This window comes from Perognathus longimembris, chromosome 8, assembly GCF_023159225.1.
Source record: "Perognathus longimembris pacificus isolate PPM17 chromosome 8, ASM2315922v1, whole genome shotgun sequence".
NCBI classification, from domain to species: domain Eukaryota; kingdom Metazoa; phylum Chordata; class Mammalia; order Rodentia; family Heteromyidae; genus Perognathus; species Perognathus longimembris.
This window is the reverse complement of record NC_063168.1, coordinates 2,763,598-2,789,116: the sequence shown is the minus strand read 5'-3', so window position 1 is coordinate 2,789,116 and position 25,519 is coordinate 2,763,598. Positions and strand designations below refer to the sequence as shown.

The window sequence follows — 25,519 nt, the reverse complement described above, 5'->3', positions numbered from 1 at the left end:
TGTTTCTGCAGAGTATTGCCCTCTACATCCTTGGTGATGAGAGCTGTGTTTCTGATGATGCCTCACAGTATTTATCAAAACTAACTATAAGTAAGTTGGTGTAATGTGTAATGTTCAGCCTCTCAAAAGAATTATTTGGGGGCTGGGAATATGGTCTAGTGGCAAGAGCGCTTGCCTAGTATACATGAAGTCCTGGGTTCAATTCCTCAGCACCACATAGATAGAAAAGGCCAGAAGTGGCGCTGTGGCTCATGCAGCAGAGTGCAAGCCTTGAGCAAAAAGAAGCCAGGGACAGTGCTCAGGCCCTGAGTCCAAGCCCCAGGACTGGCAAATAATAATAATAATAATAATAATAATAATAATAAATAAAATAAAGAGTTATTTGCAGCACTGAGCTTTTGAACTCAGGGCTTGTACTTGTAGTCAGGTGCTTTACTAGCCCCTAGTTCCTTTTGCTTTCATTATTCTTCATATATAATCTCGCTCTTTACTTGGGCCAACCTGGACCACATGCTCCCATTTGTACTGACTCTCGTAGGTGGGCTGACTTGTACAAGCCATCATGTCCAGTTTTTGTTTGGTTGAGATGGGATCCTGTGAACATCTTAGTCCTGGTTGTTTTGAACCAGGATCCTCCTGATTCCCACATAGCTAAAGCCACTGCACTGGGCCTAAAACACATGTTTACAGATGTCAACATCATAACAAATAAGAAAATTAAAATGTTTTTCTGTGTTTGCTTTAGAGGCAGTATGTTGCCTCTTCTATAGAGACTTCACTCCAGACTTCTTTTTCCTGGCAATTTCCTAAGTTCTTGTAACAGGAGTTAGGATATTAGCTTTTTACTTCTTAGTGCAAAGATGTCTTTATTTTTTTTTATTCCTCTTGGTATGGTTGAGGCTCTGCCTATATAAACTGGAGAATTTTAGTCACTGTACATTTGACCTCGAAGCCATAATGACACACAGGTATCAGAAATGGTTATTTCTGGCAAAGTCTAAAATTGTGTAAAAATATGCTTTGCTGTTTTAGTCTAAAATCCAGAACTTATTTTCTTATGCCAGGATTACCCAAAATTTGACAAATCTTACTTTACTATGGCTTTAGAGAACCATAGCATCTTCCAGGAAATTATTTTTTTTCTCCAGGTTTTCAAAGTACTGCTTACTATATTATTTTTTCTGAGTTGTTAATGAGTTTTATTTCCAAGTGTCTTCTACATATTTTTACATATTTTTCTCTCAGTGAAGCTATTAACAGAAGGTTTTATTTTATTGCCTTTTAGCTCCTCAAAAGTCACAACTGGAGCAAGAAGAAAAGAGGTAACTTTAATTAATACTGTGCTTTCACATTTAGAATTTAAAATGATACTGTTTTGCTGTTGTGTTTAATAATTGTGTTCTTTTCTATTTAGGTTTAGTTTCCGGCATTGTACATCTGTTTCTAGCCTAGCTGAAAAATTAGTTGTTTGGATGACCAGTGTGGGTAAGAGCATCTACCTTCTAACTAGGACTTGCTTATTGCATGCTTCCTGCAGGCTACCTAGAACTGTCAGGTACAGCAGGAGAGGAGCTCTGTCTATGCAAAAAGACCTAAGATTGAAATTACGGTTCATCACTCTAGACTTCTTTTTCCTGGCAATTTCATGAGTTCTTGAAACAGTATTAGCCTTTTACTTCTTAGTGTAAAGATGTCTTTATTTTTTATTCCTCTTGGTGTGGTTGAGGCTCTGCCTATATAACCTTTATTTGGGAAGTTCTCTTTTTTTCCTTTGGGATAGTTTCTCTTTTTATTCAGGTTTTTAGGCGTTCTCTTTGAGATCATTTATACTAATTCCTGATAGCAAGCATTTGGTGTGCTAGTAAGATGAATAAAATGAATTTCTTCCTTATTAGGACAGACATTCAGTAGCCAGTTAGAGGATGATTGGGGGGAGTTGCAATTCTAAAGTAACTGTCTCTTTCTTTTCATTGCAAGGATTCACTTTGAGAGATTTGGAAACTCTTCCTTATGGAATTGCTCTACCTATCAGAGATGCAATTTATCACTGTCGAGAGCAACCTGATTCAGACTGGCCAGAAGATGTCTGTGTCTTGATTGGACGTCAGGATCTTTCCAAGCAGGCTTGTGAAGGAAACTTACCCAGAGGGAAATCCGTGAGTATCAGCCAAAGAAATTTTAAAGTTCAGTTTTGTCCTCAGATACAGTAAAAAATAGGAATGCTTTTAACTTTCCTGTATATTTTTTGCCTATCAGGTTGTCTTTCATAGGCTAGATGTGGTTTAAAATCAAACATAGCATCATCATCATTGTCATCATCATCATCATCATCATCATTTGAATAGCCTGTGTTCTCTAGGTTCTCTCCTCTTGAACCATGCTTTCAGTTCTTTTTAGCACTGTTGTTTGTTAATTTAGATAGGGTCTTACTTTTATTCCTGGCTTCCATGTAGAATGTGATCCTTCTACTTTACACTTCTGATGCAGTGAGGATGACAGGTGTGTACCACCCTACCGAGCTCCTTCTGTTAAGACCTCAAAGTATTTTGCCTGGGCTGGCCTGGAACTGTGATCCTTTCTATCAGCCTCCCAAGTAGCAAGGATTACATGCCTGAGCCACCATGCCAGCTCTGAACACAGAGTTAATAGTTACAAGTAGAACACAGAGCAGGGGTTTTGTGACTGTCTCTCATGAACTTTTGTTTGTCTTGAATCAGAAGTACTAAGTCAGCAGAACAACTATCCCTGTTTCCTTTGTACCTTAGTAGTAATTAAGCAGTTTATTGACTTTGTGTAGGAAAAGTTAGAGGACATGTATCCTGAATTTAGATAGTTAAAATTTAACTGTTCTCTTAAGTGCTTCTTAAGTGTTGCATTTCTTTCTTTCTTTCATTGATTTATTTATTTTTTTTGGCCAGTCCTGGGCCTTGAACTCAGGGCCTGAGCACTGTCCCTGGCTTCTTTTTGCTCAAGGCTAGCACTCTGCCACTTGAGCCACAGTGCCACTTCTGGCCGTTTTCTGTATATGTGGTGCTGGGGAATCGAACCCAGGGCCTCATGTACACAAGGCAAGCACTCTTGTCACTAGGCCATATTCCCAGCCCCGAGTGTTGCCTTTCTTGATGTAAGCTTTTTAAGTTAGTATAAATGTATTTGTCTAATCATATGACAGTAAAGCCCTTGACAAAAAGCACTTTTTTTCCCCTGGAGTTGCTTAAAAGATGTCATGAAATACTGTCCTCCATTTTATCTTTCTAAGAATGAGTTCCAAGAAGCCTAGAAATGAAAAGTAAGGTAAAATATTTTGTTACTTTCTAGTTATCTCCCTTCAAATTTTCTTAAAATCTTAAAAATGAAACTTGTGAGGACCCGGTTGACAAGTTAGTGGAATGTATCAAAATTGTTAGCAGAGGGAATTTCGAATGTTTCCAACACAAAACAGTGATGATATTTCAGGTAACAAACATGCCAGTTACCCTGATCTGAGCATTCTGTAATGTAAATTACCATGCTGTACTCTCAAAATGTGAATAATTATGTACCAAGTATTGCCTACTGTGTATGAGACTGGTTCTGAATTACAGCATGGTAAAAATTAATTTAAAAAGGGAAACTTCAAATCTCAGAACTCTGGTTCTAAAAATATGTAGTAAACCAGGTGTGGTAATGTGTACTTGCAATCAATCCCATCTACTCAGGAATCTGAGGCAGGAACAAGAAAGATCTTTGGCATTTAGGTGTTTTTTTTTTTTTTTTTAACTTAGAGAAGCTCCTCCCCTCCCCTCCCCTCCCCCCTTTTTTGCCAGTCCTGGGGCTTGGACTCAGGGCCTGGGCACTGTCCCTGGCTTCCTTTTGCTCAAGGCTAGCACTCTGCCACTTGAGCCACGGTGCCACTTCTGGCCGTTTTTCCATATATGTGGTACTGGGGAAATGTATACGAGGCAAGCTCTCTTGCCACTAGGCCATATTCCCAGCTCCCCTCCCCCATTTAAAAAAATCTTTATTTAAATTAATTTTAAAGCATTCTATCTAAATCAGTTTGTTTAGTTTTGGACGATACATTTTATAACCAATTCCCTCTAAATTCAACTTGTCAGCTATTTGGGTTTATAATGGATGAGGCTAAGTAGTCCAATAGAACAATATACTTCACCTAATGATGTGATGTGATGCAGTTTGGGAACTATGTCATTAGAAGTTTTTGTTGTGTGAATACTATAGTACTTCCTGCTGCAATGTCAGTAAGCATAAACATTACTTCTGGGACCATCATCAGGTATGCTCAGCATGACGTTGATGGAAACATAGTAATGTGGTGTATGACTATAGTTGCTTTTTAAATGATAGATTCTATGGAAACAAGTGTATTTTTAAGAAAAAAGAATGTTGATCTGAGCATACCCAGCCTAATGTTTCCACATCAAATGTTGGAAATCTTTCATTAATAAAGGAATATAAAGCTCTTCTTGAGAGAATACGAAGAGATTCTATTCAGTGCATGTCAGAATTATTTGGGCTGGAAAGCCCCATATTAAATAAAAAAGATAAATTATAAGGACAGGGTGACAGTCATGGAATTACTCTCCTCAATCTCTTTCTAAGAAATGTTTAATTTTCAATCATTTTCTAAGAAACTTTTTACTTAGGAAAAGAAAAAGACCAATAGCAAAATATAATCAAGACCAATAGCAAAATATAATCAAGAACTAAAGTAAGAATGCATTTCCTGCCTACATTCAACCTTCATGTTTTTTTCCTTCCTGCTTCCATTAATCAACAGTCAGTATTGTTCTTTCCTAATAGTGATTGGGGCTCTTATTCTACTTAGAATAGTTATTTGCTTTTAGAAATGACTAGGCTGCAGATTTTGTACAGTTTATTTACAGTGTTTGTCTAGTGGGTTTACCCCCTGACTATTGGTCTACATTTAACCTTTTCCCTTCCATTCACTAACAGATTTATCCAAATAGGGACTAAAATACTGTCACTAAAGATTTGTAGGAGCTTAGTACATAGTCCCGCTTAGGAGGCCATGGCAGGAGGGTCACTTGAAACTAGGGGTTCCTGGGTAGCACACCAATACCCCAGCTCTGTAGGGTACCTTCAGCTCCAGTAAGTCCTGCTTTGGAGTTTGTATTTGTTGTGTAATGGTAGAGTTGTGGTGTTAGGTCCTCATGTTCAGTAAGTTTGTGATGAAAGTTTTAAAGTCAGTATTATAATAATGATATCTGTTACGTAGGTGCTCTCCTCAGATGTTTCCTCAGGAACAGAGGCTGAGGAGGAAGATGATGGCATGAATGACTTGAATCATGAGGTTATGTCTTTAATCTGGAGTGAAGACTTAAGGGTGCAGGATGTGCGAAGGCTGCTTCAAAGTGCACACCCTGTCCGTGTCAATGTGGTGCAGTACCCAGAACTCAGTGACCATGAGTTTATTGAAGAGAAAGAAAACAGGTGAACATTTGCTGTCCATTCCTCTCAGGTTTTTCTTACATTGGAGACTGATTTAGGTTTTTTAAACCCTATGAAAATAGTTTTGAAGTTAAAATCAATCATGCATTAATTTTTTTTTTGGTCAGTCCTGGGGCTTGAACTCAGGATCTGAGCACTGTCCCTGGATTCTTTTTTTTTTCTGCCAGCCCTGTGCCTTGGACTCAGGGCCTGAGCACTGTCCCTGGCTTCTTCCCACTCAAGGCTAGCACTCTGCCACTTGAGCCACAGCGCCACTTCTGGCTGTTTTCTGTATATGTGGTGCTGGGGAATCGAACCCAGGGCCTCATGTATATGAGGCAAGCACACTACTGCTAGGCCATATTCCCAGTCCTTGGAATTTTTTTTAAGTTTTATTTTTCTTTGTTTATTGAGCCTAGGGCCTCATGCTTGCTTGGCAAGCACTCTACCACTAAGCCACATTCCTAGCCCACATTTAAAATTTTTATGCATTGTCAATTACCCATGCATGGTTTCTAAGTGTATTTGCTTTTAGTGATTATAATTACACCCTCCTTAAAATGCAACATTGAACTACAGAAAAAACTAAAACCATTTTGCTAGTAATCAGCTTATGAACTTACCAAAAGAAAAAAGCTACCAAAAGAAAACCCTGACCCAAAAGAAAACTCTGCCTTAATTAAGAATAGATTTAGATTTGGGGTTAGGCATTTAAACTCATGATAGTTCCTTTTACTTTATCCTAAATGTTACAGGAAATTCTATGTCTTTCTCCAGCCACTTGATAATTTGTAATCATTATCATATACCTGTGACACTTCAGGGCTATTGGCTTAGGAACTTGAACTTACATTTTTAAATCCTCTTATCCTGGGGCACTCTGGGCACTGTCCCTGGCTTCTTTTACTCAAGGCTAGCACTCTTACCACTTGAGCCACAGTGCCACTCTAGCCTTTTCAGTTTATCTGGTACTGAGGAATCGAACCCAAGGCTTCATGCTTACTTATTAGGCAAGCACTCTACCACTAAGCCATTCCCAGCCCTGCAGGGTTTTTTCTGTATTTTAAAGTGAAACTTTTAAAAGTGTTTTTTAGTTATGCCTACTTCCACAGTGTTTGTTCATTTTCATCTGCTTTAAGAGCCTCTAGAAATTCAAAGAAAGAAATTCAAGTCACAAACAAGCCAGAGTGGTACCATTTTAACCTTGAGCATAGCCTGGTATACAGTGGTATTAGTTCAGTAAATAAATCCTAGCCACCATGAAAGTGAAATGAATTCTTTGTTTCTTCTAGAGACACACCAGAAATCCACTCACCTTCTTTCTGTGCATGCATCCATAGAGTTGGTGGCCTTCCTGAGGGAGTATTGACATAAAGTATGGAGGAAAGCTCCTACATGAGTTGAGGACAGTCTGATAATTATATAAGAAGGAAACTTAAAAAGCACTATATTTTTCTTTGAGAAGGCTATCACCAATTGGAGTGGAATTGTATATTTTCCTTGAATACTTATGAAGAATTTGTTTGGTTTATAGGCCAGCTGGGTTTAATTCAAAGCAACACAAAACAAAGGAAATGTGTTTCTCCTCTTACTTCCCATTCAAAGTTCCTAACGGGAGCAAGCATATTAAAATGAGAACAGTCAAGTTTGGGCAGTTCACCCCTATCTGTATGGACTTTGAGGTGATTTCATCCCCACACATTTTGCCTATTTTGAAATGCTTATGGATTACATGCCAATCTTGCTCTGCTTTAACATGTTTTATATGTATTTTATTTGCAGATTGCTTCAGTTATGTCAGCGAACTATGGCCCTTCCAGTAGGACGAGGAATGTTTACCTTGTTTGCATATCATCCTGTTCCAACAGAACCATTGCCGATTCCTAAATTGAATCTAACTGGTATGTTAAATTCCGGGCTCAGTGAGAAAGGACAATGTACATGCATATGTTCTTTTGAGTTCTTTTAAGTAAAAAGCAAAGAATTGCTTTAAACCTGGCAAGGTAGTGTTTTTCTGTAATTCCAGCTACTTGGAAGAATGAGATGCTATCTGCGGTTTTATGGAACCTGTACAACAGATGGATATAATATATTCAGTAGTATATACTATAATTTATAATATGTAGAAATATAGTTGCCGAATGTTTTAAATTGCAAAAGTTAAGAAATGCCGTGTCCCACTCAGATTTGTAAATAGCATGCAGGAAATGAGCCGAAAGGAGAACACATACTCAACTTCCATTTCATGCCTGTTCCAAATCCAAATCTCATTAAGAAAGCCAGTAGAGTTGCTTTTAGTTAAGTTTCTCCGAGGTAAAGCAACTTTGCAAAATTGAAATAGTTACTGAATCCGGGTGGAGCACATGGGTATAGATGTTCATTTTACTTATCTTTTCAACTGTTTGCATGAAAGTTTTTGTATAAAAAGTTTGGGAAGAAAGTAATCCTGTGGGCTGGAGGCATGAGTCAGTGGTAGAATGCCTGCGTAGCTAGCACAAGGCCCTGAGTTCAAATCCTTGTTAAACCAAAGAAGAAGAAGAAATCTTGTGTAAAATTGACAGATGATAAAATGTGTGCTTAATATGGATGATGTAATATCCTGGTAATTCTTAGGTGCCACTAAAAAAATGAATGTGCAGTCACTGCATTCTTGTGTATTGCTGAATCTTCTTAGTTAAATTTGTATGATTTAGTGGGCTGGGAAAATGGCCTAGTGGCAAGACTGGTTGCCTCATATACATGATGCCCTGGGTTTGATTCCTTAGCACCACATATATAGAAAATGGCCAAAAGTGGCGCTGTGGCTCAAGTGGCAGAGTGCTAGCCTTGAGCCAAAAAGAAGCCAGGGACAGTGCTCAGGCCCTCAGTTCAAGTCCCAGGACTGGCCAAAAGAAAAAGAAAATTTGCATGATTTAAATGTGTCCATGATATGAATTTGTCTTGTTTGAAACATTCTAGCAGGCAAAAAGACAACAGACAAACAAAACCAAATCAACGAAAAACTAAAGGGTTATCGTGTGTGTGTGTGTGTGTGTGTGTGTATGTGTGTTGTCTTTTTTTTTTTTTTTTTGGCCAGTCCTGGGCCTTGGACTCAGGGCCTGAGCACTGTCCCTGGCTTCTTCCCGCTCAAGGCTAGCACTCTGCCACTTGAGCCACAGCGCCGCTTCTGGCCGTTTTCTGTATATGTGGTGCTGGGGAATCGAACCTAGGGCCTCATGTATCCAAGGCAGGCACTCTTGCCACTAGGCCATATCCCCAGTCCTGTGTTGTCTTTTTTTGAGGCAGGGTTTCAATATATAGTACGGGCTGGCCTTGAACTTGGGATTTTTGCTCTCCATCTCTCTTTTTTTTTTGGTCCTGGGGCTTGGAATCAAGGCTTGTGCACTGTCCTTGGCTTCTTTTTGCTCAAGGCTAGCACTCTGCCACTTGAGCCACAGCGTGGCACCTCTGTCCTTTTCTATGTATGTGGTACTGGGGAATTGAACCCAGGGCTTCATGTATATGAGGCAAGCACTCTTGCCACTAGGCCATATTCCCAGTCCCTCTCTTCATCTCTTGAGTGGTAGAATTGAAGATGTCTACCACCATGCCTGGCCTGGCTTCCTTTAATTTTAAATTAATTTTGGAAAAATTACTTTATTACAGTAGTTCCTTTCCCAAGCTGATGTGACTGGATTATACTTTTGTAACTTACTTCACCTCTTACGTACATGCTGAATGACTGTTTCACTCCTTTTTCTCAACAGTGGTCTCTCTCCCTTTTTTGAGAAACTACTGATAAGACCTATAAGACCCATTGTATTATCTAATTCTTCAGTTGATTTAGCTTTAGTATAAAAAGCAAATAGTAAAGATAGATATGTTTTACTTTGTGCTTATACTTTGTGGTCTTTGTGTATGATGTATATATTCACACTATAAATAAGACATTATGCAGTTAAAATATGTTCATTGTATGTTTTTAGGATTCTTCATATTTTAAGGCTCTAATAAACTTGATAACTTTATGCAATATTATGTTTATTTTAAGCATTACTTGAGCTAATATAGAACATTTAAAATATAAAGAGTTCATTTTTTGCCTGTACTCAATAATAGATCAAAATCCAAAGAAATGAAGAAAAAAAATCAAGCTGAACATATAGCATTGCAGTTAATTTATGTTGTAATTAAATGTAGTGAATGCTCCTTTGTAGTTCATTGTGTAATTCAGGTGTATAAATAGATGCTTTTATACAGTTATCTCTAAATACAAATTGGTGTTTTTAACAATAGCATGTAATTAGATATCTATGTTTATAGAGAGGGCTAAACATATAGCAGTAGGGCAATTTTACAAAGGCCTTTTCTTAAAATGTTATTTTTTCTTGAATTTCTGGAGAAAAGAATAGGATAGTATATCTCAGTATCAGTATTTATGTAGTTAACATGTGGTGTGAACTGTATGTTACATGTTAACTACATTTAGTTTCTAATTAAATAAGCCTCTACTGTTCAGCAGTGAGTATCCTAACTATACTGGTATAGAGTTAAATTGATATCAGTTATCTTATTACTACCCTATGCATTTTAGCAAAACATACAGTGAACTATTTTAAAGAATTAGGCTTCATATATTGAATTAGATTTGATTCATATGAGAAAAGTTTAAGTCCTCATAGACATCTGGCATTTATTCCATAATTATAGTGCTAGGGGTTTTTATTGTAATAAAAGCAATCCCATTTTCAATAAGCTCAGTTTATTGCTTTTGTGGATTCTTAATCTCTCAATGTAAACTTTCTTTTGGTTGGATAGGTCGAGCTCCCCCTCGAAACACAACGGTAGATCTGAATAGTGGGAACATCGATGTGCCTCCCAACATGACAAGCTGGGCCAGCTTCCATAATGGTGTGGCTGCTGGCCTGAAGATAGCCCCTGCCTCCCAGATTGACTCAGCTTGGATTGTTTACAACAAGCCCAAGCATGCTGAGTTAGCCAATGAGTATGCTGGCTTTCTCATGGCCCTGGGTCTGAATGGACACCTTACCAAGCTGGCTACTCTTAATATCCATGACTACTTAACCAAGGTGAGAACTTGTGATTCTAGTGCCTGGAACTATGCTGCAGCTGCCTGTTTCATTAGCTCCTACTTACTCTTGTTCTTTCGTCATTCTGTGCCTCTAAATCCATTCATCTCATAGCAGGCAGAGTAATCTTCCTAAAGGGTAAATCAGTGTATATCACTCTGGTCAGAACTACTTAACTCTTTTCTAGTGCTATTAATGGACTTTTGGGAGGCTATGTGATCTTACTTTCTCTCCAGCCTTGCTGTGTATCACTCTGCTATTGCTTGTCATCTTCTCGGCTTGAGTGCGTTCTTCCTGCCTGCCATTCTTGGCTGGTGTGTACTCATCCTTCAGAGTGTTAGAAATTCCTTCATGGAATCTGTTGTTGTTGTTGTTTTTTTTGGTCAGTCATAGGGCCTGAACTCAGGACCTGAGCTCTTGGTCAAGGCTAGCACTCTACCACTTAGAGCTACAGTGCCATTTCTGGCAACTTTTCTGCCTAGGCTGGCTTTGTTTGAACTGTGATCCTCATATCTTAGCCTCCTGAGTAGGTAGGATTACAGGTTTGAGCCAGTGCCAATGGCACCCGGTTTATCTAATCTTTAGAGATTATTTTTCCTAATAATTCAACCACTTCTAATTTAAATTTTTTTAAAAAACTCTAGGAAGGAGGCTGGGAATATGGCCTAGTGGCAAGAGTGCTTGCCTCGTATACATAAGGCCCTGGGTTTGATTCCTCAGCACCACATATACAGAAAATGGCCAGAAGTGGCGCCGTGGCTCAAGTGGCAGAGTGCTAGCCTTGAGCAAAAAGAAGCCAGGGACAGTGCTCAGGCCCTGAGTTCACGGCCTAGGACTGCCCCCCCCCCAAAAAAAAAAATAAACAAAACTCTAGGAAGTAGTTCTGTAGCTCACGTGGAAGCCCTATGACCTACCAAAAAGCGATAAAATACTCAAACTTTGTACTAAATTTTTATCATACTACTTTTTTTGGGGGGGGGGGTGGGAGGGAGGTGGTCCTTGGGCTTGAACTTTGTGCCTGGCCTAGTTCCTGAGCTCCTTTTTCTCAAGGCTAGCATGCTACCATTTGAACCACAGAGCCACTTCCAGCTTTTTTTTTTTCTTTCTGTGATTAAAGAGTCTCACGGGCTTTCCAACGAGGGCTGGCTTTGAGTGTTGGCCTTGAACCGTGATCCTCAGATCTCAGCCTCCTAAGTAGCTAGGATTATAGGTGTGAGCCATTGGTACCCAGCTTTCATACTATTTTTTTAATAATAGATTTGTTTGTTTTAAAACTGTTTCCTATTAGAACACTAATCGAGACCAAAGACCATCCTTTCAGTGCCTGTCTTATAAAAATACTTAGCTGAAAGTAGTAGGCAGTATTTTATTTAAATCTATGCATTTGTTTTGAGAGTGTTTCTGAAGTTTGATCTTATTTTCCATTGTAGGGCCATGAAATGACAAGCATTGGACTCCTACTTGGTGTGTCTGCTGCAAAACTAGGCACAATGGATATGTCAATTACTCGTCTTCTTAGCATCCATATTCCTGCTCTCTTACCCCCAACGTCCACAGAGCTTGATGTGCCTCACAATGTTCAGGTGGCTGCCGTTGTTGGCATTGGCCTTGTGTATCAGGGGACAGCTCATAGACATACTGCAGAAGTCCTGTTGGCCGAAATAGGTAAGGGTTTTGTAGTGCTCAATCCTATAGGCATACATTTTCCATTCCACGTGAACACAAATTAAAATGATATGAATTATAAAGATGAAGTAAAATGCTATAAAGTTATATAACTGTTAAGGAATTGATAGCAGTTGGTTATATGAGCACACAATGATCTTTTATTTAATAAAAATGATGACACCCTTTCCCCCCAAATACTTCAAGTGTGGGGCTGGGAATATGGCTTAGTGCTAGAGTGTTTGCCTCATACACAGGAAGCTCTGGGTTTGATTCCTCAGCCCCAAATATATAGAAAAAGCCAGAAGTGGCACTGTGGCTTAAGTGGTAGAGTGCTTGCCTCATACACAGGAAGCTCTGGGTTTGATTCCTCAGCCCCAAATATATAGAAAAAGCCAGAAGTGGCACTGTGGCTTAAGTGGTAGAGTGCTTGCCTCATACACAGGAAGCTCTGGGTTTGATTCCTCAGCCCCAAATATATAGAAAAAGCCAGAAGTGGCACTGTGGCTTAAGTGGCAGAGTGCTAGCCTTGAGCAAAAAGAAGCCAGGGACAGTGCGCAGGCCCTGAGTTCAAGGGCTGTACTGGCAAAGAAACAAGCTTCAAGTGATACTTTGTATCACTTAAGCTTATAAATACTTCTGATACTTGTATCATTATAGTAGCACTTAAGGTTGCAAGCTTGGATATTTAGTTGGTAAGCCTATTATTGAGCCTGAGAGGTCATATATGAATATACATTTTATCCTACTGCACTTTTACCCTGTCATGTCTAGCAATAGCCTGAACTTAAAATTGTTTTGGTCTGTAATATAATGTTTATTCTGTTGGACAGTAGCCTTCGAAAGTGATTGATTTCTACAATTTATATTTTTCCCTCCTGGATATGTATTTTAAATTATCTCTTGATTAGTGATAGAAACAGATGCAATATAAATAAATAGTTGATATACTGTGTTGTTTAGGGAATGACAAGAAAAAAAGTTTGTGTATGTGTAGTACAGGTTGCAGTGTTTCACCCACAGGTGATTGAATCCTGGAGGCCGAATTTGCAGATATGGAGGACCAACTGTATTGAGTTCGGAACAGTAACATTAACAATAACAATAAGATAGAACAGTTCTAATAATATTTCACAACCAAAGTTTCTTAAAAGTTAGGAGTTTCTGTTTCTGGCTTTCGTTTAATATTGATTGTGCCTGATTGCCAGGAAGTGAAGCTGTGAAAAGCAAAACTTTGGTGGGAATTACTGTATTTCACAATGGATTGTTGAAGAAGCATTGTTCTTTGATACATTGCTCTTTAATATAATTTTTATCAGTTAGCTCTTGAAACAACAATATGAAATAACCAACTACAAAATTACCTAGTTGCCTCTGATTCAAGGTTGTAGATCTGCAGGTCACCTGCTGTGCTGTTCTGCCTTACAGGCCAGGTTCCAGCACCCAGAATCTTCTATAATGATAAAACAAATTGACAAAATTGAACCATTCCTGTTAGCAAATTGTACCATAAGTAATTGAGCTGGAAAATATTCAAAAAGTATCCAGCTTTTTGTATCCAATATACAAGATTTCATGGCTTAGATACCATTTGGGATACTGATATAATGAGTGTAGTCATATTGAGTGCATATCTCTTATGCATCCTGAAAAAATGTTTACAAGTTAGGATCGTAAGAGACTTCCTTGACCTGAGTTCCTCTCTTGTTACAGGGCGGCCTCCTGGTCCTGAAATGGAGTACTGCACTGACAGAGAGTCATACTCTTTAGCTGCTGGCCTGGCCCTGGGCATGGTTTGCTTGGGGGTAAGCAGAGTCTGTGTCTTCTTAAGCTTCAGTTAGGATATTTGTATGTTGATATGAATAACTTTGACACTAAACTCAAAATCTTATTCCATTCTGCTATCACTAAACTTGTTGCCCAGACCTTCTTTCAAAGTACTGAGTACTGGAGAAAAGATGTGAAAGTAACAGCCCTTCCCAACAGAAAACAGAAAGTAGTGAAAGCATTTATGATGGGGAACCTTAAAAACCTGAACTGGTTGCTAGAAATAAACCCAAACCTTTGTTCACTGTTTACCCTCCAGTAGAGTATGATGGTCAAGCCAAGTTTATAAAGAAGGTTCTGATAGAATGTGTTTTTCTTTTTTGTGCATTCTGAAAATCTACCATTGTTTGGCCACCTATTGAGGTTCTGACTTTACATGTGGTATATGAGCTAAAGAGGCACATGGTATAATGAAAAACATCATACTGAGGACTGGGACCTGAATCTGGTCCTGATTACATTATTGTCTCTATAGAGTTAAAGAGACCTATGGCCTGTTCAACAAAACTGCCTTATTTTATATCTGTCTATCATTTAATAGCTTGAACTTAGTCTTTTGCACCTCACATTACTAATCTTTTATTTTTTATTTTTTTGGCTAGTTCTGTGCCTTGGACTCAGGGCCTGAGCACTATCCCTGGCTTCCTTTTTTTTTGCTCAAGGCTAGCACTCTGCCACTTGAGCCACAGCGCCACTTCTGGCCATTTTCTATATATGTGGTGCTGGGGAATCCAACCCAGGGCTTCATGTATACAAGGCAGCTAAGCTCTCTTGCCACTAGGCCATATTCCCAGCCTCATTACTAATCTTTAAAATACGATTCTTGCTAGTAGCTATTGGGTAGGGCTGTTGAATTAAGTAATTATTGTTAAATATACCAGGTAAGTGCCTGGCATGAAGCAAGGAATCTGTTATCATTGTATTTATTGTACATGGAAAAATTCACAGGCATGAAGCAGTCATGAAAAGTATTCAAATGTTCATAGATCAGGTTACAGTTACTGAAACTGAAAGCTTTACTGTAAGTTTGTATGTCTCAATGCTTTCATATATTTTATGAAGTGAAACATAAATATAATTTTATGAAATTGTCACTGATAATGTGAATATTAACTTGTGAATAAATGTTTATTTGGAATGTAAACAAAACAAATGAAAATCCAAAACTGAAATTAAAAAAAGTAAAATGTCCTGCTTTGAAGTTAGTTCATTTCTTTGTCACAAGTATGTGCTACAGATTTCTTCTACAAGATTTCTTTTGACCCTGTTTCTTTGTTTTCCAGCATGGTAGCAATTTGATAGGCATGTCTGATCTCAATGTGCCTGAGCAGCTGTATCAGTACATGGTTGGAGGTCATAGGCGCTTTCAAACTGGAATGCACAGGGAGAAACATAAGTCTCCAAGTTATCAAATCAAAGTAAGTTCTAATCAGAGTAACACGTGGAAATGCCAGAAGCTAAAAAGTTATTTCAACATTTGTAAACATGCTCATTGTAAGCATAGGTTGCTATTCAAAAATGTTTATAATAGGGGCTGGGGATATAGCCTAGTGGCAAGAGTGCCTACCTCGGATACACGAGGCCCTAGGTTCGATTCCCCAGCACCACATATACAGAAAACGGCCAGAAGCGGTGCTGTGGCTCAAGTGGCAGAGTGCTATCCTTGAGCGGGAAGAAGCCAGGGACGGTGCTCGGGCCCTGAGTCCAAGGCCCAGGACTGGCAAAAAAAAAAAAAAAAAAAAATGTTTATAATAATCCAGAACTCTTATGTAAATACCTTTTCTTTGAATAGGAGGGAGATACCATAAATGTGGATGTGACTTGTCCAGGTGCTACTCTAGCTCTGGCTATGATCTACTTGAAAACCAATAACAGGTATTTGCGCCCTAAGCCTGCCCCTTGCCAAGACTCTGTGACATGCTTTCTGACCTGAAATTATTTGTTTATCTCTCCTTTGCTGGAACAGCCTGATGCCCATTCTCCTAAATCAGTTCTGCTGGTCTTACCTTGTAAGGAAACATCTATCTAAAATTTATATATTTGGCTATATTAATGCTATTTGACAATATACAGTTGTCCCACCAAACTCCAGGAATTCTTCTCTTATATAACATGGCACCGTATTTGTATAAAATCTATGCCTATCCTGCCTGTGCTATCATTCCTGGATTACCTGCAATATGTAATAGCCTGTAAATGTCTATCATACTTGACAGAAAAAAAGACTATGTAGCTGAGTGTCAGTGGCTCATACCTGTAATCCTTGTTACTCAGGAGGCTGGTCTGAAGATTGTGATTCAGAGCCAGTCTAGCCAGGAAGTTCTGTGAGACTCTTACCTCCAATTAACCACCAAAAAGCTGGAAGCAGAACTGTGGCTCAAGTGGTAGACTTGAGAAAAAAAAAGTGCAGGGCCAGCACCTAAGCCCTGAGTTCAAGCCCCAGCACTGGCAAGGAAAAAAAAAAACACTATATGTTTAATATACATACAGGTTTTTTTTCCTTCTAAATATTGTCAAAAGAATGTAGCACTCAAGGATATAATTGCTGATTTCTTTTCATGTGGTTTGTAATTTATGATACTGCCATGCCAACATTGCCTATTTCTTTTCATTTTGCATTGCTTGTAAGGATTTGGCAAAACCAAGAGTAATTTCCACTTATAAAAATGGTCCCTGCTTAGTTCAAAAGCTTTCTAATGACTGAACTTACATTCCCAGTCTCCTGTAATCTTAACATTTGGAAGTAGGTTTTTGGCATTTGTTACCATCTTTACAAAGAGGAGTAAGTTGTGTAAAAGATGTTATACCATATTTTGATACGTTTTAATTAAAAATATTCTCGAAGTTTGTCAAACTTTAATATTCCAAATTGATCCTTTTAGAAAAAGTAATCGTGTACAAAAGTATCAAAGTAATAGGAATATGTGTTATTTCTGTGAAAGTGTATGCTAGAGCTATTTCATTGAGTAAAACAGAACTTTGATCCATCTGCCTTCAATGGGACTTAGGTAAGACATAAAATATACAACATATTAGTGAGTGGAATAAAACAGGTTGATTGGTAGTGTGGGAAGAATGGATTAGATATGTCTTGAGACTTGTTAACATTGCCCTGTCCTTAAGCACTAATCCTTCCTGCTGGTCCCAACCAACAGATCTATTGCAGATTGGCTCCGTGCCCCCGATACCATGTACTTGCTGGACTTCGTGAAACCAGAATTTCTTTTGCTTAGGGTATGGTGCTTTGTCATTTTTTCATTTTTGATAACTTGTCAAACTTGTATATATAAGGCTTTTACTTTTCCATGTGATTGGGTAATGTTCTTTTGAAACTGCAAATTTAATTTTAGGAAAGGTGATTGTGTGTGTATATATAATACTTAGAATGACATCTCAACTTCTAAACAATAATAATTTATTCAAAATTTCCTAAAAAGCAGAACTAGGAACTGCTTTACTTTACATTTTAAAAATTATGATTAATGCTGATAAGGATAATAAGGACAATAACAATTTGACAGTTACCTGAAGCTTTTTCTTTGTCCTTTTTTTTTTTTTTTTTTGCCAGTCCTGGGCTTGAACTCAGGGCCTGAGCACTGTCCCTGGCTTCATTTTGCTCAAGGCTAGCACTCTACCACTTGAGCCACAGCACCACTTCTGGCTTTTTCTGTATGTGGTGCCGAGGAATCGAACCCAGGGCTTCATGTATGCGAAGAAAGCATTCTACCAGTAGGCCATATTCCCAGCCCCTCTTTATTCTTCTTTTAATACTTAAACTTACCATGTTGAAACTTGTAAATTGTCATGTGCAGACAGATAGGATTCATGCCTTTGCGATTTTTTTTTTAAATACATGGGGAGGGGAATTTTTCTTTTATGAACAAATGAAAAATCTCCAGTCTTGTAGTGATGATTCAGTTTTAGATGTTAAAAATTTTTTTTTTTAGTTTTAGACTTTAAAAAATATGGAATCTGGTATTTTAATGAGTAGCTTAAGTAGATATTATGTACTTAGTTTTTTTTCTAAATTGTCATCAGCTGTGACCTGATTAATCTTAACAATAAGGAACGTTGTAAAATCTGTGCCTTCTCTAATTAATTTCATTTGTAATTCATTTTTAAGACACTTGCTCGATGCTTGATTCTGTGGGATGATATTTTACCGAATTCCAAATGGGTTGACAGCAATGTTCCTCAAGTAAGTACTATTACGCACGCACACGTGTACCCATATGTGCACATACATTGTACTGGAGTTTTGAAGTCAGTACCTCATACTTGATCAGCTTGCTTCTTGGCTGTCACGCTGCCATTTAAACTACATCTCCAGTCCTTGTCTTATTTAGAGATGGAATGCCCTAAATTTTTCTGCCTGGGCTGGTCTTAGATCACCATCTTCCTAATCTCAGCTGCCTGAGTAGCTAGGATTATAGGCATGAGGCATTGATGCCTAGAAACCTTACATTTTTTTTTTTTTTTTGGCCAGTCCTGGGGCTTGGACTCAGGGCCTGAGCACTGTCCCTGGCTTCTTTTTGCTCAAGGCTAGCACTCTGCCACTTGAGCCACAGCGCCGCTTCTGGCCGTTTTCTGTATATGTGGTGCTGGGGAATCGAACCTAGGGCCTCGTGTATCCGAGGCAGGCACGCTTGCCACTAGGCTATATCCCCAGCCCCAAGAAACCTTACATTTTTAGTAGCATAAAATTTTGACTTTTTGGTAGGATTTTCTAAGATTTTATAGAATTTTTTTTTCCTCTGATGATGGAAATTTGATCATTAAGCTATCTCTTAAAGAGAAGGAAGTTTCATTTTAATATTATATCCTGAATACTTCATTTCATTTTGGCCCTGTTTTCTCTAAAAGTTTTTAAATATTAACCACACTAAAGTCTTTTTGGTGGTAGTGGGAATTGAACTTGGGACCTTGAGCCCTCCTCCTCTCTTTTGTATTGGTGGGTTTACAAGTGGGATTTTGCTTTATACCTGAGTCACCTTAGGCTACAATCCTTTTACTTGTACTTCCCTTCATTACTGGAGATAATAGGCTTGCCATTTTACTCCTTGAGGTGTAGAGTCTCTTGAACTTTTTATGCCTGGGCTGACTTTGAACCCTGACCTTTTGATCTCTACTTAAACAAGTAGCTAAGATCACAGGTTCAAGCTCCATACGTAGCTAAAAAAGTTTTATGTGGTTTTTTGTTGTTGTTTTACTGGGCCTGGGATGTGAACTAGGGCCTGGCACTGAGCTTTTTTGCTCAAGACTAGCGCTCTACCACTTGAGCCACACAGCTTTCCTTCTGGGCCTTTTGGTGATTAATTGGAGATACGCATCTCTTGTCTGGGCTGGCTTAGAACCACGATCCTCAGATCTCAGCCTACTGAGTAGCTAGGATTCTAGGTATGAGCCACTGGTACCTGGCTAGTTTTAGTATTTTTATCCTAATTAAATAAGCATTTACTAAGGTATTACTTTAATCTGTGATGATTTTATTTATATCATCTATGCTGTAGTTTGTTTTAAGTAGATAAAAGCATATTAATTAAGTAAGTGAAATGTAGTAGTTAAATATAAGCAGATTTTTTGGTGCCCGGTGTGGTGGTACCTGCATATAACACTACTGTATATGCATGTTATCATCAGGTTACACATGCATATATGGACTCTTCAGAATGTCACTCAGTTTCTGAGTAGATAACGTTTGAAATTCAGAATAAGGTCTGGAAAGGAAGGAAGGCAGGAAAGAAGGCAAAAGGTAGTTAGCCTTATTATAAAATCAACACAATTGTTTATTTTGTTGATGTATCAAAGAGAAAAGGTATTGTAAGTTTAACATTTATCTATATTCCGTACATAAAGTGCTAGATATTTATTGGTTTCTTAGAGAAATGTTACTCTTAGTAATCTTAAAGGTATCAAAAATCTTTAATGTTTAACTTGTGTATATCTGCTTTCATGTATTTAAAAATAGCCTTTTGTTTTTTTATTTTTTAAGAGAAAAGGACTAAGTCTTTTTTTGTTGTTATTGCTAGGTTTTCTGCACACAAATTTGATAAACTATTGTCCACTATCTATAATGAAAGAGATGCCTTTCTAAACTTGAATTACAGATTAACTTATTCACAGTTTAGTTTAGCTAGAGTAATTAGCCTTGGGACTAACCCTATCTTTGTAGGTCAGTTTTAATGCTACACATGTGCCACCAAGAAGTATTTGTCTCAGACCTTCTAGCTACTCAGGAAGGTGTGACCTGGAGGATCATAGTTCAAGTCCATTATTCAATTGATTCCATTTCCAATTAGCCAAAAAAAAGTTGGACAAGTCTTTTCTTGTGATTACAATTTTCTCCATTTGTTTTTGTTTTCTTTTTCTATTTCTTTCTCTCACCTGCTCCAAGTCTATAGGTGTCATCTTTGTATTTCACTTGATAAGTGTGAAATGTTACTCCTCTTTTGAGTCAGGTCTTCATAAGTCCTCTTGTTTGTATTTATTCAGTCTTATTTTGTACTCTTCCCTCCCCCACCAGTTTCAAGGGTTAAACTCAAGGTTTTGTGAATTCAAGGCAAGTGATATACCATTGTCTATAACCCCAGCCTTGCTCATTTCTTCCTATTTAACTCATTTTATACTTGAAACTTGATCATCCTTAATATTAAAATATAAGCCTTTGAATGGAAATGGTTTGATAAAGCTTTTATGTAAATATAGGACTAACAAGAAGTTATTTTTCAAATTATGTATTTATAAATTAGCACATTGGCGATCGAGTGTTCTTGATTTTTGTCTTGGCAGATTATAAGGGAAAATAGTATTTCTTTGAGTGAAATTGAATTGCCTTGTTCAGAGGATTTGAATTTGGAAACATTGTCGTAAGTATTATCAATATATAATAAAAATTACCTATCCTAACATTTGTCATGCAAATGAAAAATCCAGGAGTGCTGTTGTCCTTGACTTGCATAACTCCAAATCCCCCATGTTTCTGACTGGTGTTTTTCAGATGGCCACGTGGTTGGCTTATTTTAAAACAGTGTTAATCTCTTGTTCTCAAAAACAGAATTGAATATTTAACTTGTGCATTCTCTTTCATACGTTATGTAAAATTGTCCTTTCTTAACAGTATAAAGCAAGAAGTGGACTTTATCGGTAATAGTCATGTGCTAAAAAAATACACAGAAAATGTATGTAGTGGCTGAAGACACACTTGAGGCACTCCCAGAAAGATAGGAGCTAATTAGCTTGAATATTTGTTATTTTTATTCCAAGGTAATAGATAATAATGAAATTTTTTTGTTGTTGTTAGAGACAGGGACTCGAACTCAGTATCTGGAGCTTTCACTCATTGGCTGACACACTACCACTTGAGCCACACTTTTTAACCTTGATGATAATGAATATTAAAGAAAAAAAATGACAGTATTAACTTTCTCATACTCTTGTTTTCCAGCCAAGCTCATGTCTACATAATTGCAGGAGCCTGTTTATCTCTGGGTTTTCGATTTGCTGGCTCAGAAAATTTGTCAGCATTTAACTGTTTGGTAAGAACTATTTTGGTTTACTCTGTTCTCTTTTTTATCATCACCTTAAGATGCTTCTTATAATTTTCAATTTTTTTTCCAGCATAAATTTGCAAAAGATTTTATGACCTACTTGTCTGCACCAAATGCTTCTGTAGTAAGTCTTTTTCATATTTTTCTTTGGGAATAAATTTAAAATGTGAAGAAAAGTTACTGATTATCCTGTTAGGTGTTTGATCAAATATTCTATTACTTGAGTTTAAAATGAGACATTTGAAGCATTGGCTCATTCGTGTATTTTTGTTCTGGGGTATTCTTTGGTGAAGTAATAGTTACATGTATTCTTGTGAAAAGAACAAATGAGAAAGTTTATACCATTCAATGATTTTATGTTCTGTCTCAGTCCTGAATGTTGGGAACTTTTCCTTAGGAATTAGTATTTAATGTAGGTTCAGTTGCTCTTGAGTCATTACTGCTCTGATGACAGCAAGACGGTACCATTCTTGCACATTGGCACTAGCAAAATGCCTGCATTTTTTTTCTGGTGCATGAAGACTGCCTATAATATGATGTAATGTACTCTTAAAAAGTTAAGATTATTTTGTATAGTTATATCTGAATTTCATTTGTAAAAAAAATACATTCAAAGGGAAAAGCATCAGGAAAAAAGATACCCAAATGTTAAATGCTAATTCTTCTTGTGTGGCACAATTCTAGAATATTATTTTATTTTTTGATACTAGTTTGAATTTTGTAAATTGAACTCATATTTTTTAATCAGGGAAAAGACTTGGTTTTATGATTTCTTTTAAAAGAATCAAGTGTTTATAGGCTTCTACAAATAGCCATTTCAGTTGTCGTAATGAGGAAATGTGATGGTGGTCACAATAATGTCATCTTTTTATGTTACTAGACAGGTCCTTACAACCTGGAAACATGCCTGAGTGTAGTGCTGTTGGCTCTCTCCATGGTAATGGCTGGCTCTGGGAACCTAAAAGTTTTGCAGCTTTGCCGTTTCTTACACATGAAAACAGGTGGTGAAATGAACTATGGTTTTCACTTAGCCCACCACATGGCCCTTGGACTTCTGTTTTTGGGAGGAGGAAGGTAAAGGAATATATATTTATTTCTTAATAAAAAGGTCTCATAAGTGAGATCTATAAAAGTAATGTTCTCTCGCCAAGTATGTTTTTCTGTTCTTTTATTTTTGTATTGTCATATAACTGTTGGAATTTATCATTTTCCATTGTAAATAATCTGTTAAAAATTAATTGTGAAAGGCTTGTAGTATGGCTCAAATGCAGAGTGCTTGCTAAGCAACAAGGTCAAAGCCCTGAGTTTAAGCACTAGTACTGCCAATAAGAGGAGGAATAAAAGTTATCTTGGGGCTGGAATATGGCACAAGGATAGACAGTCTGCCTAACAGGCTCAAGGCCCTGAATTTAGTACTGCCAAAAGTAAAGATTGTAGTTTCATTGATTCTATGTGTCAGTTTGAGGGAGTTAAAGTCTTTTGAGACTTTATAATCTGTGATGGTTTGATTAGCTCTAGTGTATGGGAACTGTATAGACTTTAAGACTGAGCTAATAATTGGAACTTACTTTTTCAGAATTGCAAAAATAAAGAGTTTAAGGAAAGTGTTCATTTTTTTAGTTCTTTTTATTTAGAAATTAAAAGTAGTTGAAGAAATAGTATTATAAAAATTCTTCTGCACTTTGTGAATGTTTTGAATATTTTTCCTTCCAAAACAAGACTGTATTTTTATTTTGCTTTAATCCCTCATCTTTTATTCCACATGGTATGAATCTACTTTTCCATTTTTCATATGGACTAGATTTCTTCCCTTTCTGCTCCAGTCTTTTCAGTGACTTGGTTTTTCAATAGTTACATGTGCTCTGAAACATTTTAAATGATCATATAGCTTACTCATTGTGTTTGACCCCCTTTTTTAACATTAACATCTTAAATTCAATTTTGAATTTTCATTTATCAAAATATTACAGAGAAAAATGGCCTATTCTGTGCACATGCTAGAGTAGATATTTATCTTTGCTTGTGCTGGGACTGGGGCCTGAACTTGGTCCGGGCACTGTCCTTGAGCTTTTATAGTTCAAGGCTACCTCTCTACCACTTGAGCCATTGCTTTACTTTTGGCTTTTTTGGTGGTCTAATTGGAGATAAGAGTCTTACAACTTTTCTGCCCAGGCTGGCTTTGAACACCAATCCTCAGATCTTAACTTCCTGAGTAAGTAGGATTACAACATGATCTATCAGCATCAGGCTCTTTTCTTAAATTTTGAAATTTCTTTCTAACTTATTAACTATTTCAGTAGGTGTGTTGAATGCTAAGCTCTTATTTTATGATTTTAATTATTTGAAAAAATACAAGAGAGACTTGAGAGTATAAATATGTTTATGCAGAGTAGTATAAAAGTGGTTTAATGTGTTCTTTTGCAACATATTTATTTCAAAATATTTGTAAGAAAACCTGTTGACTACTTAATTAAAATCAGAAAAATATCAATAGATCCTTAGAGAATGTAACATTCACAGAAAAACCTTATCATACTTATAAGAAAAAATGATTTGTGTTTGAAAGAGTATTTGTAAATTGTTAGTGATAACTGTGGTCTTAATGCCATCATTTTAAAGGAATATTCATGTTTACAAAACAAAAAATGTTTATGGTATTGAATTAAGAGCTCTATATTTTAAAAGGTGGTAGATTTTGTACAAAATTTTCAGTACTTTTAATTTCTAAGATGACTTACACTTCTTACTACTATGCTATTTGAGGTTAATATCTTGCTTATTAATTCAGGAATTAAAATTTTAACATTTGTAGGATGTTGCTACTGCCTTAAAAAGGACATGATCTTGATAGAGCTTAAAGCCTAAGTGAAAAGTAAAACATTAACACCATTGACACTCCTGTGTTAATAAACAAGGCATCTATTACCCCAGTATACCTCCACACAAAACTCCATTTTTCTAACTCTCAGTAATGTTTTGAGGCTGGGCATGGTGACATGAACCTGTCTTCCTGGTCAAGGCTATCTCAGGCAGAAAAAAATTGTGAGACACTGTTCACAAATAGAAAGCCTGGGCTTGGTAGTATGCACCTATTTTTGCAGTTACAAAAAGAAGTGTGAAAATGGAGGATTGTCATCCAGATTGTCCTGGGCAAAAATTGAGACCTTATCTCAAAAATAATTAAAGCAAAATAGGCTCAAGCAGTAAAATTCCTGCCTAACCAACTCTGTTCAAACCCCAGTGCCACCAAAAAATAATGCCTTGAAGATATGCACAGAAGGAAATTAATCGTCTGTTTCCACCTAATTTGCTTTGCAGGTATTCTTTGAGCACATCAAACTCTTCTATTGCTGCTCTTCTCTGTGCCCTTTACCCACATTTTCCAGCTCACAGCACTGACAACCGGTGAGTCTAATGATTCTGTCTTCAACCTGGCATTTTCTCAGTTCTTTAAGGAGATTTTTTTGTATTTTTGTTTCATGGATCAAGATTAGCATTGTTTTGTTCTTGAACTTATTTCCCCAGTTAAATAATTTAAGAAGTGTTTCTTATAAAGTTGTAGACTAGAAGAGAACTTTAAACATTTGATATTTACCAGTTTCCACCAACTCAGGTCTCAGGTCTGTAGAATTGCAGTAAAATGAGAAATAGGGCAAATTATCTCTAGGGATAAATTTATCAGCAAATTAGCTAAGCAAAAAGCCAGAAAATACCTCTTCTGCTATAATTATTTAATTCAAGAGTAAATGAGAATGATGAGTTTCCTCTTTGATGAGATATCTTGTATAAATAACATGGAAGAGACAAATACAATAGCAGAAAAAAAATTCTTAAGAGTTTAGAAGTGGCAGTCAGCATGATCTCAAATTATATAGTGGCCGTCAAGTTACATTATGTTTGAGAGCACAGTGACTTGCTTCTCCCCAGAGGTGACCAGCCAGAGGGGAAGAGCAGTTTCTC

At 37.2% G+C, this 25,519-nt stretch overlaps 1 protein-coding gene across 1 annotated transcript in view; it reads left to right on the top strand.

The window, feature by feature from the left end:
* Anapc1 (anaphase promoting complex subunit 1) overlaps window positions 1–25,519 on the top strand; it is an 80,897-nt gene that overhangs the window by 37,259 nt on the left and 18,119 nt on the right. The window contains exons 22-39 of the mRNA XM_048352346.1: window positions 12–90; window positions 1,286–1,322; window positions 1,415–1,485; window positions 1,978–2,156; window positions 5,240–5,454; window positions 7,234–7,352; window positions 10,249–10,520; window positions 11,951–12,185; window positions 13,899–13,990; window positions 15,296–15,430; window positions 15,805–15,887; window positions 17,168–17,246; window positions 18,136–18,210; window positions 20,802–20,878; window positions 21,457–21,547; window positions 21,630–21,683; window positions 22,440–22,633; window positions 24,878–24,964. Of these exons, the coding sequence (XP_048208303.1) occupies window positions 12–90; window positions 1,286–1,322; window positions 1,415–1,485; window positions 1,978–2,156; window positions 5,240–5,454; window positions 7,234–7,352; window positions 10,249–10,520; window positions 11,951–12,185; window positions 13,899–13,990; window positions 15,296–15,430; window positions 15,805–15,887; window positions 17,168–17,246; window positions 18,136–18,210; window positions 20,802–20,878; window positions 21,457–21,547; window positions 21,630–21,683; window positions 22,440–22,633; window positions 24,878–24,964 (2,174 nt within the window). The remainder of the gene's footprint in view (window positions 1–11; window positions 91–1,285; window positions 1,323–1,414; window positions 1,486–1,977; window positions 2,157–5,239; window positions 5,455–7,233; window positions 7,353–10,248; window positions 10,521–11,950; window positions 12,186–13,898; window positions 13,991–15,295; window positions 15,431–15,804; window positions 15,888–17,167; window positions 17,247–18,135; window positions 18,211–20,801; window positions 20,879–21,456; window positions 21,548–21,629; window positions 21,684–22,439; window positions 22,634–24,877; window positions 24,965–25,519) is intronic.